Genomic DNA, 17,736 nt, shown 5'->3' with positions numbered 1-17,736 from the left:
GGGGATATGAATCTGTGAGCAAGGGACAGCACATCACATATCATTGGCCTAGCTCCTTTGTCTGCCCATTGAACCCACCCAACCACACCCAGCACCTGTTGCCTGAGGACAACACCCCACTGTCTAATGTTAGGGCAGGCCCTGAAATCTGTCAGCACCCCCACTAGCAGAGCAAAGGTGGAAAAAGTGGATAGAGAGTCCCCCCCCCCTTTAATTGTCATAACACTAGAAACCGGGGCCATCCAATGAAGCTGAATGTTGGAAGATTGTCAGGATAGACAAAATGCTTCTTCATGCAGTGCATAGTTAAGGCACCGAGCAAAAAGATTGCTCTATAACCAGACCTTTGGCCTTCAACTATTTGTGGCCTTTTAGAAATGAGTGGGATGTTTTAAATGCACCCCCCTCCAACCACCCTTGATTTTAATATATCTATGTGGGTTTCTTGGTTTGTTGGCTGTAAGTCACTTTGAGGAGCCTTGGGCAAGATAAAGCAATGAACGAATTTAATTAATAATAATAATAATAATAATAATAATAATAATAATAAAACAACTGTGGACTCGCTCCCACAGGAGGCAGTGATGGTGAGCAACTTGGATGACATTAAAAGAGGATTGGACAAATTCATGGAGGACAAGGCTATCAATGAGCATTAGCCAATATGGCTATGCTCTGCCTCCTGGTCAGAAGAAATAGACCCAGTTGCTGGAAACCACAGGAGGGGAGAGTGTTGTTGTGCTCCTACCCCACTTGTGGGCTTTCTGTGGGTATCCGGTTGGCCACTGTGTGTACAGGATGCTGGACTAGATCTAGCACTCTCATCTTATGTTCTTAAGTCAGTGCACCTAAGAGGGTTATAGACAAACTGGGACCACCACATCTCTAAATCAATCTTTTGGATTAGCTAGGGTTTTGTTTTGTTTTGTTTTGTTTTGTTTTCTGAATGGGGTGGAAATTAGCTTTATAAATGGACATCCTCAATTTAATGAATGAGAGCTTGGTTCAGGAACAATTTGAAGCGGGGCATATCAACAACCGCTGCCACCAACTGTCCTATACAGTGTAGAGTTCCTCTTGCTCAAAGTGGATTTTTCAGGACACTTTGGCTTAAGTGATCGGCGGGGGGCACTGCTTGTCATTACGATAGCGAGCAGAACATGGTGCTCAAAGTGGGAGGGAAGAAATTTAAAGTGTTCTTTAAAAAAAACACTACTCTTAACAGCACAAGCATACATGTTTACTCAGAGATAAATCCCTCCAAGTTCAATGAGGCTTATTCCCAGTGTACAGGACTGCAATCCTAGTTACTTATTTGTCTTTTAAAGTGTCCTGCTATATCCACAGTAATAGTAGCTAAATGGGAAAGTAGCTTCTCACAGGAAACCCCAGTGTTTCTACATGAGTTATTGATTCTAGGTATGCCTCATGGTTGGAAGGAGAAAAGCCAAGGGAGCAGGGGCTCATCCAGAGAGACACCAGGCAGCCTCCTCTGAGGATGGGTCTTTCCGCTTTCTGAATCAGGAACCTCAGGGTTCTAGCAAATAGCGAAAATAGTAGATCTAGTAAGCCTGGTATCTGCCCACCTTTGATTTAGAAGACGTTCCACTTTGCGCTTGCCAGTCTTTTCACTGCCAGCTTCACTTCCTGGTTCCGTAGGCTGTATATAATGGGGTTTAGCATTGGGGTTACGATGCAATACAGGGCTGAGACCAGTGTGTCCACATCTAAGGAATAGCCTGCGCTGGGCCGGTTGTAATTAAAGAGAGCAGTCCCAAAGAACATAATGACCACTGCAAGATGAGACGTGCATGTAGAGAAAGCCTTCCTCCTGCCCTCTGTGGAACGGATCTGGAGGATGGCTAAAGCGATGAAGACGTAGGAGATTATGATGAAGAAGCAAGGGCTAACCCCAATGAACATGCTGGCTGTGTGGAGCACAATATTATTCAGGGCTGTATCCGTGCAGGACAACTCCAAAAGCGGGGGGACGTCACACATAAAATGGCGGATCTCCCTCGGCCCACAGAATGACAGGGTGGATGTCAAGAGAGTGTGTACAAGGGAGTTCAGGAAGCCCCCTGTCCACGACCCAGCCACCATTTGAAAGCAGACTTTCCTATTCATGATGACCGTGTACAGCAGCGGGTGACAAATGGCTACATATCGGTCATAAGCCATGGCCGCTAGGAGGATGCACTCTGACCCAACACAAGAAATGAGGGAGAAGATTTGGACCATGCATCCAGCGTAGGAGATGGTCTTGGACTCTCGGAGGAAGTTTGCTAGCATTTGGGGGACGGTGGCGGTCATGTAGCAAAGATCAATGAAGGACAGGTGGCCGAGGAGGAAGTACATGGGTGTGTGGAGACGGCTGTTGGCCATGACAACCAGAATGATGAGGAGATTCCCCATCAAGGTCACCGTGTAAACGATGGAGAAGGCCAAGAAGAAAAATATTTGCAATTCGGGATGGTTTGAGAATCCCAGGAGGACGAAGTCATGGATGGAGGTTTGGTTTCGGAGGTTTCCTACACATTGGGAAGAAGAAAGAGTATGAATGAAGCTTTGGAAGTCATGTAATGTGGTGATGGTCACTAACCTAAGCCCTATTTAGGTGTTCTCATCCCCATAAGTTAAAATCTTGAGGGGGGGGCAGAAATGGGGGCGAGCATTATAACTCTGTGCACACACGGCCCCTCCTGAAGTCCTTTTTATTTTGCTTGCAATTATTTGTGCTCATGATGCTGTCAGGACTATTATACAAGATCCCACGTTCAATGTTGTTTGAGGCTGCAAAAGTTTTGGGGCGGACATGCTCTTTCGTTTTCAATTTGTGCCTGTTCTGCAACTTCCTGCCGAAGTCCTGTAACTCTTTATACCGCAAACATTCTGGCTTATTTTTGTTCGGCTTTTGTCGTACCGTAGTGCAAGGGAGCCCCTCTGGGCAGTAATAATGCAGTAATATTGGGAAGCATCACAAAACAACGAAGAAAATGGAATGATGTGTGGACAGTCCAGTATAAATCCATGCACAATGATTACATTAAGGGAATTTGAATTCATTTGAGGCTTTGGTTAGATCCAGAATGTGCAGAATGTCCATTGTCATTTGCATACATGCTTGACTTTCAGTTTTCTCTCCTTCCTTTGAAGTCTCTTTTGGAGACTGATATTGGAGGTGTATTGGATAATGTGCAGTGGGAAAAGCTATGGCTTACTATTCCCACATTTAGATCCGTTTCCAAAAATTTCAATGGAAACCCCTGAAAAATAATCCATCAGTTGTTCTTGACTCCAGTCTGCCTGGCACATATGTTGGATAATTTATGCCCCCTTGTATGACCACCCCCCCCCCATGTATGCCAATATTATCATCACCCTCCAAGATATGGAGAGAGAATTACTTCATTTTTACCTGTTCATTATATATTTTTCACAAAAGTTATAAAAAAGCAACACTTATTAACAGAGTAAAAAGAGCAACGTGTGTGGAAGGGCAGTAGTTTTGAAGAAATCCAGCAAAAAAAGATTTACAGAAACAGACTTCTATTTAGCTTTCTGTGGTCACAACACACATTCCAGTAAACTATGAAATCTATCCATTTATCTGCAACGTTCATCTATTCATTGCTTCTGGTAGGTCATTTGTCTCCTTTTCATGAACCATGTATATATGATATGCAATGAGAAGTTGTATGGGGACATAAGCAAATAAAAAGTTTTCTTGGGAAATGGCGCAAACCTGATTTTCTGGTTTTTCAGATCACAGGCAGGCTGAACTAGTAAGTCCTACTCAGCAGCCAACTTTTGTTAACACCACCAACTTTATCTAGGGAAATTCTAGAAAGCATTGTGACTAAGCAGTGGACTTCAAGAAAACGAGACAAGAAAACAATGAAAATTTATCATAAAACCCCAATGATACCTTAAAATGCCGTATGGAGCAAGAAAGTGGGCTGGGGGTTCATCAGAAAAGATTGCAAAGCAGCTTGCAAGGGAAACAGAACAACAAAATTAAGTGATAGAATTAAGCAATAACTGCATTGAAATCCATAAAACAGGGTTCCACTCCCTCCATGCCACATGGATGATACACACATTCACACACCAAACAAACTACACCTACATTTACACACACAAACATGCCGCCCCTCACTCTCAACAATTCCTGGTCCCAACAGCCCCCTAGACACAGATTCAGAAGGAGCATAAGAAATGGTGGCAGCCTAAGACCAGGAGACTAAAGACCAAATCTAACTTGCAAATCTCTCTCTCTCTCTCTCTCTCTCTCTCTCTCTCTCTCTCTCTCTCTCTCTCTCTCTCTCTCTCTCTCTTTCTCTGTCTGTCTGTCTGTCTGTCTGTCTGTCTTGAGGATGCCTACCCCGCCTTTCAGTTGAAATGAGCTCAAGGTGGCTTATGGAAAGTAAGTGGCAAAAAGGGACAGAGGCATACAAGTAAAAATCTATCAACCGAAAATCTAGCAATGTTACTTCAACGGTTCTGGATCCACATGAAGAATGTTGAGAAAAGAGCTGCAGCAAATGGAACCCCTCGTTTTAGATGCCGTTTCTGCCTTCAGTAGGTCTCTGAGCGGTGTTTTGCTGATTCGTGATGTCATGCATTTAAGGGCTCTCCCACATTTTTAAGGGCTCTCCCACATTTCCACTTGTCTCGTGCCTAGAAAGCATGAGTCCAAGTGGTTTTCTGCTTGACCCGTGCTTTCTTGACATGGCTCTCAGCAGTTTTGCCTTTGTCCTGCTGTTTTCCCACTGAAAACCAACTCTTTAGCACTACAGTGGTACCTCGGGTTACAGACGCTTCAGGTTACAGACTCTGCTAATCACAGAGTAGTGTGGACCAGAACATGGAAAGAATATACAGTGGTAGCTCGGGTTACATACACTTCAGGTTACATACGCTTCTGTTTATAGACTCCGCTAACGCAGAAATAGTACCTCGGGTTAAGAACTTTGCTTCAGGATGAGAACAGAAATCGCATGCTGGTGGCGCGGCGGCAGTGGGAGGCCCCATTAGCTAAAGTGGTGCTTCAGGTTAAGAACAGTTTCAGGTTAAGAACGGACCTCCGGAACGAATTAAGTACTTAACCCGAGGTACCACTGTAAATCAGAACAAACAGCAATTGGGGAAACTGGGGGAAAGTGGTGGAGCAAGGGGAGGTTCGGATGAGCCCTAAATCAGAACCTTTTGCCTGCCAGGTGCTGCTGGACTACAACTCCCCTCATCCCTGGCGACTGACCATGCTGTCTGGGGTGATGGGAGTTGGAGTCCAGCCACAGCAGGAAGGCCACAGGTCCCCTTCCTCTTCTTCTCCATCCTCCTCCTTCTCCTTCTTCTCTACGGGAGCTATTAAGGACATCTCCTGCAGCCTCTTTTATACTGAGACATTGTTCCTGGTGCAGATGGGCAAATCTGTCAATTTCAGTTTCACCAGTTTCTAATTTCTAATTTCCCCACTCTTAAGACCTGCTCTCCACATTTCAACAGTGCAGAACTGGCCCAGGTGCATTTGTAAGATGTCAATCTTTTGGTGTGGCAGCACTCATACTTTGGAACTTTGTTGACATCCGGCAGGCACTTTCACTGTACTCTTTTCGGCACCTGCTATAATTTTTTTTCTTTAGGCCAGCCTATTCATTCATGTAGAATGTTAACATGAGTTCATGGGCTTTAGCTTAGCATTGATTTTAATTTTTAAAAATGTTTCAAACAGCTGTTTTTTCTGTTCTCTCTCTCTCTCTCTATTGATAATTTCCTTGTTTTATTCTTTTCATAAACTGCTTTAAGTTTTTTTAAAACGAAGCTGTATATAAATTTCTTTTCCTTTCCAATAAATGTCTTTTCTTTTCCAATATTCACATTTTCGTGTGAAATTTTGCCTCATATGTAGACATCTCTGCAAAGCAAATTTCCCCCAAATGCATTTGGGCGTTTTATTTTAACTAATGCATGCATTTTAATGCACATTTTAGCCTAGTCTATGCATTTTTGCACATATTACGAACTACATGCAAACTGAACCTAATTTCTCCCTTTGTTCCTCATTACAGCTTCCACTTATACCATCTAAACACCTACCATTGAAGCCAGGAGCCATGATGGCTGCTGCAGAAGGCTGCCTCACTGGAACAGAATTGTGAAGCAAAGGGATTCCCTCAAAGACCTGTGGGCATGAAAGAAGAAAATAGAGGTGCTGCAGAGCATTTGAGAATCTGTTGCATGTATCTGTTGAAAAAAATCAGTGTATTTATAATGCGGCACAGCTAATCGGTGATGATGTTCCCTCACTATTGAGGACCAGCCCTTGTCTTTTCCTCCAGAATCTTTCCACATTTGTTTTAATGCCGAATCTTTCTTTCTGAACCATCAGAGCTGGGTTAGCTAGAAAAACATCTACCCTGATTTTAACAAGGGGTGGGGAAGAAGAGGTGCTTACCTTGCTGGGAGCCAAGGTCTGCAGAAATGTGCTTACTTGGGTTGGCATTTTAAAAGGCTTCTGTGCCTCTGAGGATATGTATTCACCGAAGGCTCTCAGATCCAGCAATCCACACCGTGGGGGTTCTGTTGTCACGGATAATGAAAAGGGAATAATTAACATAAGAAAATACGAAGAGCCTGCTGGATCAGGACAGTGGCCCATCTAGGACAGCATCCTGTCCTCACAGTGGCCAACCAGGTAATAAAAATCTAGCTTAACATCGTCTACATCAGGGGTTGTCAACCTGGTCCATTCCACCCACTAGTGGGTGTTTCAGGATTCTAGGTGGGTGGTAGGGGGTTCTACGGCACAAACTGAAACCTCCTTACATCGAACACTGGTGGGCAGTGAGGAAATCTTACCATCAAGAAAGATGCATTAGTGGGCGGTAGGTATAAAAAGGTTGACTACCCCTGGTCTGGAACGCGGGTGGCGCTGTGGGTTAAACCACAGAGCCTAGGACTTGCCGATAAGAAGGTCGGTGGTTCGAATCCCCGCGACGGGGTGAGCTCCCGTTGCTCGGTCCCTGCTCCTGCCAACCTAGCAATTTGAAAGCACCCCAGCGCAAGTAGATAAATAGGTACCGCTCCAGTGGGAAGGTAAACAGTGTTTCCGTGAGCTGCTCTGGTTCGCCAGAAGCGGCTTAGTCATGCTGGCCACATGACCCGGAAGCTGTACGCCGGCTCCCTTGGCCAGTAAAGTGAGATGAGCGCCACAACCCCAGAGTCGGTCACAACTGGACCTAATGGTCAGGGGTCCCTTTACCTTTACCTTACCCCTGGTCTACATTGACAATGGCTGTCCAAGCTTTAAGGCAAGGGCCTCTCCAAGCTGCATTTGGAGATGCTGAGACTTGATCTTGGCACCTTCTGCATGCAGAGCACATGCTCTGCCACCGAGACAGGCTCCTTCCTCAAGCATTTCTAGGGGTCTACCCTAAACAACCCTGTTTGTGATGTACCCTCCAACATTTATCTGATGAAACGGGGATATCCTAAGGAAAAGCAGGACATTCTGGGATCAAATCAGAAACCGGGACGGCTTCTGCAAATCCTGGACTGTCCCTGGAAAATTGGAGAGTCTGTGACTGACGCTAGGGTGGTCACAGAAGTGTCACTAGGGAACCAAACAGTGCATATTTTCACAATCTAAACGGAGACACAATGCATCTCACCCTAGTGGGGAAGATGGTGAGCAGGTGACTTGTGTTGTTGGGGTCCGCTAATTGGGCCCAAGCTGTCACTGAAAAGCCAATAAGTGCTATAGACAGAGGAGATTCCCATAACCACTCGTTTATTCAGCTGAGTAAAACAGAGCAGGCGAGCCACACTCACCAGTGTGATGGTGAAGCCTCTCCAAATAGCCTTTGTTCATACTTTTTATAGGCACCCCCTCCCTTCCCCCCTATCAAAGTTCCTTGCGCTGATCAAAACACCCTGCCCTCAAGGTCTTGAAGGGGAGAGTTGCCTGGCAGAGGGAGGTTTTCCTGAAAATCGCCTAGCAACGTTATCTGGTCTTCACATATTTGTGGCTCACCCTCCTAAATTCTAAAGCAGGCAGTTTTTTTACAGAAGCAAAATGGCGTCGGTTAGGCTAACCAAAAAAACAGGACAAGGCCTCTGTGGCTTTTCCTGAGACCCCACAGTGTGCCTCCTCACTCTGCTCTGCTGGTCCTCACTGAGTGTGGGCAACTTTGAGGCCCCTTTTTCCTCTCCTTCCTTGGGATTATTTGTCTTTAAACTGCTCTTGGGCCAGGCAGCCCTTCAAAGAGAGAACCCATTAGATGGAGAGAGTTGTCCTCTGTAAGACACACTGCCACACCGGCAGGTTCATGTGGACGTAGGCCAGGGCTGGCCCACCCATGAGGCGAGGTGAAGCTGTGGGGACCAGTTGGGAGAGGTGTTCTGTGCTGCTCAGTTTGTATATATGCCTGAATAAAACTGCATATCCTAAAGACACCACTGTCTCCGCTGAGCCTCATTCCAAGGGAACCGAACCCTAGGCAAGTGTTGGTCTCCAGTGAATACAATTGGCACTGTTGCTTTCAGTCCACAGAAAATATATTCTTGATTATGTCGTACCCTATTTGCAGTGTGTTTCCTCTGCATGGAAATGAATGGGGTGAAATAACATAACGATGATGTCATTTGTGGAATTATGTAAATTACATTAAGTGTGTGATTTTGCCACAGTGGACAGTGATTGTGGGGTTTTCTTTGGAAGATAATCTGCAGCAGAATGGAAACAGTGCTCGCTTTCAAATCTCCACTCAGCCATTAAACTCACTGGGTGATATTGGGGTCAGTCGCTCGCTCTCAGCCTAACCTACCTCACAGGTTCGGGTAGGTAGCCGTATTGGTCTGACGCAGTCGAAATAAAAAATAAAAACTGTCCAGCTTATATCCAGAACAAACTTAGTTGGTCTCTAAGGTGCTACTGGACAATTTAAATTTTTTAAAAAATTTATTTCTACCTCACAGGGTTGATGTTAGGATAAAATGGGGGGGTGGGAGGAGGACTATGTACGCCACCTTGAGCTCCTTGGTGGGATATACCAATGTTATAAATAAATGCATGTGAAATACTGGGTGGAGCGGAAAACAATGGCTTCTTACATCCCTAGCAGCAGCCATTGTATTAAGAAATACCTTGACTAGGACATAGAAACGTGGGGTCGGTTAAGACTGTCATTTTGGGGTAGAATAGCTATAATCAAGATGTCGGTATTTCCAAGAGTTTTGTTCCTCTTTCAAAACATCCCGATTATTAAGGGTACCAAGATATTTATTTTATTTTTTTTAATAAAATTTTTTATTGCGTTTCTTTCCATAGGTTAACAGATTTGTTTACATAGCAACATGCAAGGAACATTTTTTTTTTATATATGAAGAAAAATAAGAAAAAGAAGAAAAAGTTAAGTAACTTTCACGACGTCCTTCCACAGTTCGCTTTCTTTTTGGACCTCCTCACATCCTCTCAACATTGCATTCATTATTCTAGCCAGTTCAGCAATTTGTTATCTTGTTTCACATCTTATTGTACCTTTGAATTTATTATGTTACCAATTTCGAAAGTTTGTAATTTAGTTTTATCACTCTTAATAAACATAATATTTTGTTTCTAATTTATCTCGTTTTTTCATCAATACTTACTTTATCATTTACTTAAATAAATTGCAGAAGCATAACGTTTCTTAATCGTGCACAATCTTAACATTCAAACAACTTATAGTATTTTTGCAAATAGTCCTTAAATTTTTTCCAGTCCTCCTCCATTGTTTCTTCGCTCAGATCTCGGATTCTGCCAGTCATTTCTGCCAACTCCATATAGTCCATCAGCTGCGTCTGCCAGTCCTCCAGTGTGGGTAAATCTAGTGTCTTCCAGAACTTTGCAATAAGAATCCTTGCTGCTGTGGTTGCATACATAAACAAGGTTCTGTCCTTCTTTGGCACCTTCCGGTCCACCATGCCCAGGAGAAAGGCCTCTGGTTTCTTAGGAAAGGTATATTTAAATACCTTTTTCAACTCATTATATATCATTTCCCAGAAGGCCTTTACTTTCGGGCAGGTCCACCAGAGGTGAAAGAATGTCCCTTCTGCCTCCTTGCATTTCCAACACTTATTATCAGACAGATGATATATTTTAGCCAACTTGACTGGGGTCATGTACCACCGGTATACCATTTTCATAATGTTCTCTTTCAAGGCACTACATGCCGTGAATTTCATACCGGTGTTCCATAACCTTTCCCAGTCCTCAGACATAATATTGTGTCCTACATCCTGTGCCCATTTTATCATAGCAGATTTAACTGTCTCATCCTGTGTATTCCATTTAAGCAGCAAGTCATACATTCTCGAAAGTACCTTAGTCTTTGGTTCTAGTAACTCCGTCTCCAGTTTCGATTTCTCCGTCTGGAAACCCACTTTTTTATCCATTTTAAATACCTCTTGAATTTGAGCGTAATGTAACCAATCTCGCACCTTACTTTTTAATTTGTCCTGGCTTTGGAGCTTCCAATTGTCTCCGACTCTTTCAATTAATTCCCAATATTTTGGCCAGTAGGCCTCCATATTGGGCCTTTTTTTAGAAATCTTGGCTTCCACTGGTGATAACCACCTCGGGGTCTTACTTTCTAGTAAGTCCTTATACTTCATCCAGACGGCAAAAATTGATTTTCTGACAATATGGTTTTTAAACAGTTTATGAACCTTCGCCTTGTCATACCACAAGTATGCATGCCAACCATAAACATTGTCAAACCCTTCCAGATCTAGGACATCGGTGTTTTCCAACAGAAACCAGTCCTTCAGCCAGCAGAAGGCTGCAGCTTCGTAGTATAACCTTAGATCCGGCAGGGCAAACCCCCCTCTTTCTTTGGAGTCAGTTAGTATTTTGAATTTTATTCGGGGCTTTTTGCCCTGCCAGACAAACTTAGAAATATCCTTCTGCCATTTTCCAAAACATTCCATTCTGTCCACGACCTGAAGGGTTTGAAATAAAAATAACATTTTTGACAAAACACACATCTTTATAGCTGCGATTCGGCCTGACAAGGTAAGTTTCAGTCTTGACCAAATATCCAAGTCTTTTTTAATTTCCAGCCAACATTTTTCATAATTATCTTTGAATAAATTTAAGTTTTTGGTGGACAAAGATACCCCCAGGTATTTCACTTTTTTAACCACATTTAGCTCTGTCTCTTTCTGGTACCCCTCTATCTCTGTAGGCGTCAAATTTTTGGCCAAGACCTTAGTTTTTTGTTTGTTAAGCTTGAATCCCGCCACCCGACCAAACTCCAAGATAAGTTCAAGAACTCTTTTTGTGCTAGATTCTGGCTCCTGTACTGTCAAGACTAGGTCATCTGCAAAAGCTTTCAGTTTGTATTGTTTCGCTCCGACCACTATACCCTGCACCAACTGGTCCTCCCTGATCATGTTCAGCAATACCTCCAGAACAGAAATAAATAACAGAGGGGATAGAGGGCACCCCTGTCGTGTCCCTTTTTCAATTTGGAGTTCCTCCGATACCACATTGTTCACTATCAGTTTAGCTTTTTGTTCTGAATAGATTGCTTCTAATCCATTTTCAAACCCCCGTCCCACTCCCATCCCTTTCAAGTTTTTCTTCATAAACATCCAAGAAATGTTGTCAAATGCTTTCTCCGCATCAATAAAGATTAAAGCCGCCCTTGTATTTCTGATTCGCAACAGCTCCAATATATCAATAATGTTCCTGGTGTTGTCAGACATGTGTCTACCAGGGAGAAAGCCTGCTTGGTCCTTGTGAATTACTTCATTTAGTACATTTTTAAGTCTATTCGCTAAAATGTCTGCAAATATTTTGTAATCCACATTCAGGAGTGAGATGGGACGGTAGTTCTTAAGCTGGGTCTTTTCCCTTTCTGACTTGGGTATCAATGTGATGAATGCTTCTTTCCACGTTTCCGGTGCCTTCCTCCCCTCCATGATCTGGTTACAAACCTCCAACAACGGTTGTATCAAGAAGTCCTTCAAAGTCTTATAATATTTGGAGGTGAGTCCATCCGGGCCTGGAGATTTGCCAAGTTGCATATTTTGGATGGCACCTTCAATTTCCTGTTGAGTTATTTTGCTGTTAAGAGTTGATCTTTTGTCTTGACTTATTTTAGATAGTCCATTTGTCCTCAAAAATTGGTCTATTTCCGATTCTTTCTGAGGCCCCTGTGCATAAAGCTCTTTGAAGTATCTGTGGAAGCACTTTCTTATTTCTTCTGGTTTCTGAACTATTTTTCCTTGAATCTCCAAGTTTGTAACCGTGTTTAACTTTTGTCTTTTTTTCAACTGCCAAGCTAACAACTTTCCACATTTGTTTGCTGATTCAAACGATCTCTGCTTCATTTGTTTAATTTTCCACTCAATCTCTTGATTGATCAATTTCGAATATTGTGCTTGATGGAATTTGATCTCTCTTAGCACCTCTTTTGACTTCGGTTTGGTTCTCAATTTTTTCTCTCCTTCACTTATTTTCTCTAAAAATTTTTCCTTTTTTCCATTCCAAAATTTTCTCTTTATTGTATTCTGTTGTATCAGAAACCCTCTCATTACAGCTTTACTTGCGTCCCAGATTGTTCTTTTCTCCACCGTAGTGTTCAAGTTTATTTCAAAATAGTCCTTTAGCGTTTTTTGGGCCTTCTTAACAATCTCTTGATCTCTTAACAAGGTGTCATTCATTCTCCATCTGAAGGATCCAGTTGGGAAAAGTCTCAAATCCATTTTCAAGGCACTATGGTCGGAGCAGGTTTTTGGGCAGATTTCCACTTTTCTTGTTTTCGGTGCCAGCCCTCTAGATATCCAAATTTGGTCAATTCGTGTCCATGACAGATGGGCCTCAGAGAAGAAGGTTCCTTCTTTACCCAAGGGGTTCCTTGTCCTCCAGATGTCAATCAAGTCCATATTGTCTGTCATTTCAAAAAAGGTTTTAGGGAGTCTGCCGTCTGTTGTTAAGTTTTGATTTTGGGATTTGTTCATATTTGTTGACACCACCCCATTCATATCTCCCATCACAATAATGTTAGAATAGTCCAAATAGTCCATCATTGTCTCATGCAGCTTCTTGTAGAATTCTGATTTTCCGTCATTTGGCGCATAAACTCCTAATATCAAAATCTTCTCCCCTTGTGTTTGAATTTCAATTGCGAGAATTCTTCCATGATCATCTTTAAATAGAAATTTTGGTGACAGGTTCTCCTTTGCATAAATTACAACGCCTCTTTTTTTAACTTTGTCTGATGAAATAAATTCTTGGCCAAGTCTTTTATTGATTAATACTTTCCTGTGGAGCCTAGTCACATGTGTTTCTTGAAGGCATATTACATCCAATTGTTCTTTTTTTAGGATATGAAATATCCTCCTTCTTTTTTCCGGAGAATTCCCGCCATTTATATTCCAACTAAGTAGCTGCAGAGACATCCTGTTCTAGTTAAGATGTTCTTAGGATGAGGTGCCTTCCTTTTGCTCAGATCCCGAGGGTGCAGGCGTTGGCCCGCTTCCAGGCAGTATTGGTGTTGGTAGGACTGGAAGCCAATCTACTCCTTTTTGGAGATCTTCTCCGTGGTCGTGAAGGAACTTTTGGTTATCTTCAGGTGTTCTAATTTTAACCTTCCTTTCTTTGTAGGTGAAGGATAATCCTTGTGGAAACTCCCACCTATAGGGAATTGCGTTGTGTCTCAGCAATTTTGCTAGTTCTGTGTAGGTGGCTCTAAGGTCCAACAACTGTCTCGGAATATCTCTATAAATTTCCACCCTTTTGTCTTGTATTTCAATTGCTTTTTTGAAGTGAAGACCTAGGATCTTATCTCTCTCTTCCTTTGATCTTAAAATTATCAAACAGTCCCTGGATCTGTCTTTCCTTACCAATCTTCCCAGTCTATATGCCGAGACAATCCTGAAGTCTGTATCTTCCTTTAAACCCCAGAACTTTGAAAATTCCTGTGTCAAGTATCCAATCAAGTCTCCTTGCTCGAGTTCCGGGATGCCTCTCAATTTGATGTTACTTTCACGATTTTTCAGTTCCACCATTGACAGATAAATTTGTTGTTCACCCACCTGTTTGTGCAGGGGCTTGACTTCTCCTTTTATTTCTTCAACTTCTTTTTGTAGAGCTCCCACTTTCTGAATTGCTTCTCCAGCTAATTCCCGATTTTCCGCTGTTGCTCCTTGCAAATTCTCTATAGCTTGCGTGTGCTGGGAAACTTGATCAGTCAATTTTTGAATCGAGGAAGTCGCTTTATCTATTTTCAAAGACTGGTCGTCCACCTTCTGGTTTAAACTTGATAATTGTTCCAATATTTGTTTTAATAGTGTATCTGACCCACCTGCTGCCATATCTTCCTCAGTGGACTTCTCAGTTATTTCCCCTTGCTCCCTTTGGGTCACCAGTACAGCTGGAACCGACGGTCGGCGTCCTTGGGTCAGTGTTGTTTGTACAAATTGTGCTGGTTTTCTTTCCTTTTCTTTTTCCTTGGCCTCTTTAGATTCCTTAGCTTTAGATGCTCTTGTTCTCCCTGCACCACTCATTACACATCTGTCAGTGTTCAAGGTCAGATTGTCTATTATTCCATGGGAGAGACAAATTTAGTTATAAACAACCAGTGAAGTGGAATTCAAAACAAAAGTCAATTCCCAGGATCTTATAATCCGAAAGCCCTGTAGGGGGAGTGCCACCAGGTTTCAAAGACAAAGAAGGAAGTAATCCGCCATTAAAGTTCCAAATTATTTCAGCTCAGTAAATTCGATAGTCCAACAGTCCCTTCAGAGACTCAAAATTCCCCAAAGCACCTTTTATAGTTCAGCAAAGTTTCACATGAGGTGCTTGCAACAGTATCACGTCCAGTCTTTTCTGCTCAAATGTATCAGTTACGCTCCAACAAAGTTTTTGCAAAGTTTTTGCAACTGTTTCCGCAGTTTAACACAGTCTCCCTCTCCGGCAGCCCGACGATCTGGCTCTTTAGAAATACAGCCCAAAAAAAAAGGGAGGTAGGAGGAAAGTCCCCATTTACTCCTTCTTTTAATCAATGTCCATTTCCACCTTCGGTTTAAAAGAAAAAAAGAGCAGGTCTAATAGCACGAAAAAGTTAAAACTTCCCACAGTCCCGTTTCAAGCGCTTTCCGCTTTTTAAAGCTTTGCTTTGATCTTGTCAGCAATGTCGGAAGACGGACTTCCCTTTTCTCGTCTCCCGTTTTCAGCCAAATTTAACAAATTCTTTGCCAAATTTTAAACCCTTTACTCACGGGTATGTTACTTGCGATTTGGTGTTGGTTTTAGGAAGAAGGATCAGCGCTCATCTGCAACGGCCGCGCGGCTTCACTTCCGCGGAAAGAGCGATGAACTCACAGCACCGCTACCCCTCCTTCACTCCGGGTCTCCTTACGGGGTCCCTTCTGTGTTTTCAGAGCAGCTTCTGGTGCCCGCCGAGTCCCACGGCCACGGGCTCACTCTACCCGTGGTTTATCTTGATGGGTCGTCGCTATGCCGCAGCGAACGACCCTTTTCCGCGGAGCCCCTCTTCAGAGACCGAAGAGGACCGCCATTACAGTTTCGCGCCGCCCCCGGAAGTCAAGGGTACCAAGATATTTAAAGCCTGGCACAAAGACATCTCCAGATTCATCTGGCAGGGGAAGAAGCCGAGAGTAAAGTTTAAAATTTTGACGGACACGAAAGAAAGAGGAGGCTTCGCCCTCCCTGATTTGAAGATATACTACGAGGCATCTAGCTTATGCTGGATAAAGACATGGATAAAACTAGAGGACGGGGAAGTGCTAGACTTAGAGGGTCACAATAACCGATATGGGTGGCATGCTTACCTGTGGCATGGACGGAAGAAGGGCCACAAAGGATTTGGGAATCATATATTCAGGGGCCCTTTGTTGGAGGTTTGGGAAAGATATAAGGAGATGTTAGAACCCAGAACACCCCAATGGTTATCTCCATTAGAGGTAATGGCCATCAAAAAGATTAATATGGGAACCAACTGGGCAACCTACGAACAATTGCTTATGAAGGAGGAAGGAAAATGGAAAATGAGGCCGTACGATCAGGTTAAATTTCAAGTATACGATTGGCTACACTACCACCAAATAAATGATATGTTTAGGAAGGATGTAAAAGAAAAAGGCTATGCCGACAAAAACTCTAGATTCCAAACTGAGATCCTGGGGAGCAACATAAAAATATTATCCAAACTGTACAAGTATTTACTGGACTGGAACTTAGCTGACGAAGAGGTTAAGGTGGTAACGACTCACTGGGCTAGAGATCTTGGCCGTAATATTTATTATGAAGAGTGGGAAAAACTCTGGAAACAACACTTAAAATTCACGGCCTGTGTGTCACTTAAGGAGAACCTAATGAAAATGTTTTATCGCTGGTACCTGACTCCGGTTAAGTTAGCTAAAATGTATGGATCCTGCAATAAATGCTGGAAATGTAAGGTAAGGGAAGGTACCTTCTACCACATGTGGTGGGAATGCCCAAAGGTCTCAGGGTTCTGGGAGAGCATATACGACGAAATGAAAAAAATGTTAAGATATACCTTCAACAAAAGACCAGAGGCGTCCTTGCTAGGTTTGGTAGGAAAGGAAATTAAGAAGAAAGACTATAAATTGTTCCAATACGCAACAACGGCAGCAAGGGTCCTAATAGCAAAAAATTGGAAGCAGGAGAGTATTCCAACAACGGAGGAATGGAGAAGTAAATTATTGGAATATGTGGAGATGGACAGGATGACATGTAAAATTAGATACACAAAAGATCAGAGGTTTGTTGAAAATTGGGAAAGTCTTACGAAATATCTGGAAAGCTTAATCGATGAACAGATAACACTAGTAGGTTTCCAAGAAGCTCTGTAAGAGGTAAAGGGTAAAGCTGAAAGAAAATGGATGGATGAGAATGACTTATGGCTTTACGAATATGGAAATGCGGACTTATTGTTTAATGTTACTTTGGACGATTCGTGGAATGACTGAAGGAAGTCAACTTCTTTTCTTTAAGTGAACAGATATGAGTTTTGATTAAGTTTGTTATGTATTTTGACTTTTGTAAACTAATAAAAATTATGCACGGGAAAAAAAAAAAGAAATACCTTGACTAAAATTTGGATAATGGACAGATGTAAATGCCTCAGGGGTCAGATCCAGCTGCTGGGCCTCTGCCCAGATAATGCACACTAGGAGAACAGCAGGCTCATAAGAGATGCAAACGACTTAACTTCTTGCAGTGTTTATTTTTTAACCTGTTCCCGGAGGAACTGTCCCTCAGCTACTGCTATGTAAAGCATAATGTGGGGTATCATTAAAAGTTAGCTGTAGTTTTTTTCTAGTAAAGGACTTGTTTAACTTTCAGATGTGGTGCCTGGGGCCTTATTATTGTCTCCCAGCTTTCTTTAAAATGCTTCAGGGGGGAATTCCTTATTAAGATACGTTTGAGACTGATTTTCTAGTCTCCGGTGCATTCCAAACTCAAAACCATCCCTCTGGCTTTTGGTTAGCTCAAAACCAAAATAACTATATACATGGGAGACTTTGCTTTGTTTTTGTTTTAGTGTCAAGAAAAGCAACATTATGTCTTCTAAACATACATTTTCCCTCTGTGTTCTGAATAGCTGGCGGGGGGGGGGGGGGATCACACATGCACACTTTAGCGGGGCTTGTTTCATATTGTCACAAAGGTTGCACCACCCCTAACATCTACTGAGTGGT

The 17,736-nt window shown here is 42.8% G+C and overlaps 1 protein-coding gene across 1 annotated transcript; it reads right to left on the bottom strand.

Annotated features, from left to right (window-relative positions):
- Nucleotides 1-1,593: 1,593 nt before the first annotated feature.
- Nucleotides 1,594-8,285, bottom strand: LOC308572866 (olfactory receptor 5V1-like; the record flags this gene model as incomplete). The annotated part of the gene is made up of 4 exons (XM_081169295.1): nt 8,098-8,285; nt 6,458-6,582; nt 6,100-6,184; nt 1,594-2,531 (listed from the first exon to the last, which is right to left on the bottom strand). The coding sequence occupies exons 2-4, from the start codon at nt 6,503-6,505 to the stop codon at nt 1,594-1,596; spliced, it is 1,071 nt and encodes a 356-aa protein (XP_081025421.1). The 5' UTR covers nt 6,506-6,582; nt 8,098-8,285.
- Nucleotides 8,286-17,736: the final 9,451 nt, after the last annotated feature.

Source organism: Podarcis bocagei, assembly GCF_964188305.1.
Source record: "Podarcis bocagei genome assembly, chromosome: 14".
Lineage (NCBI taxonomy): Eukaryota > Metazoa > Chordata > Lepidosauria > Squamata > Lacertidae > Podarcis > Podarcis bocagei.
The sequence above is the reverse complement of the archived record's forward strand: the minus strand, read 5'-3'. Positions and strand labels throughout refer to the sequence as shown.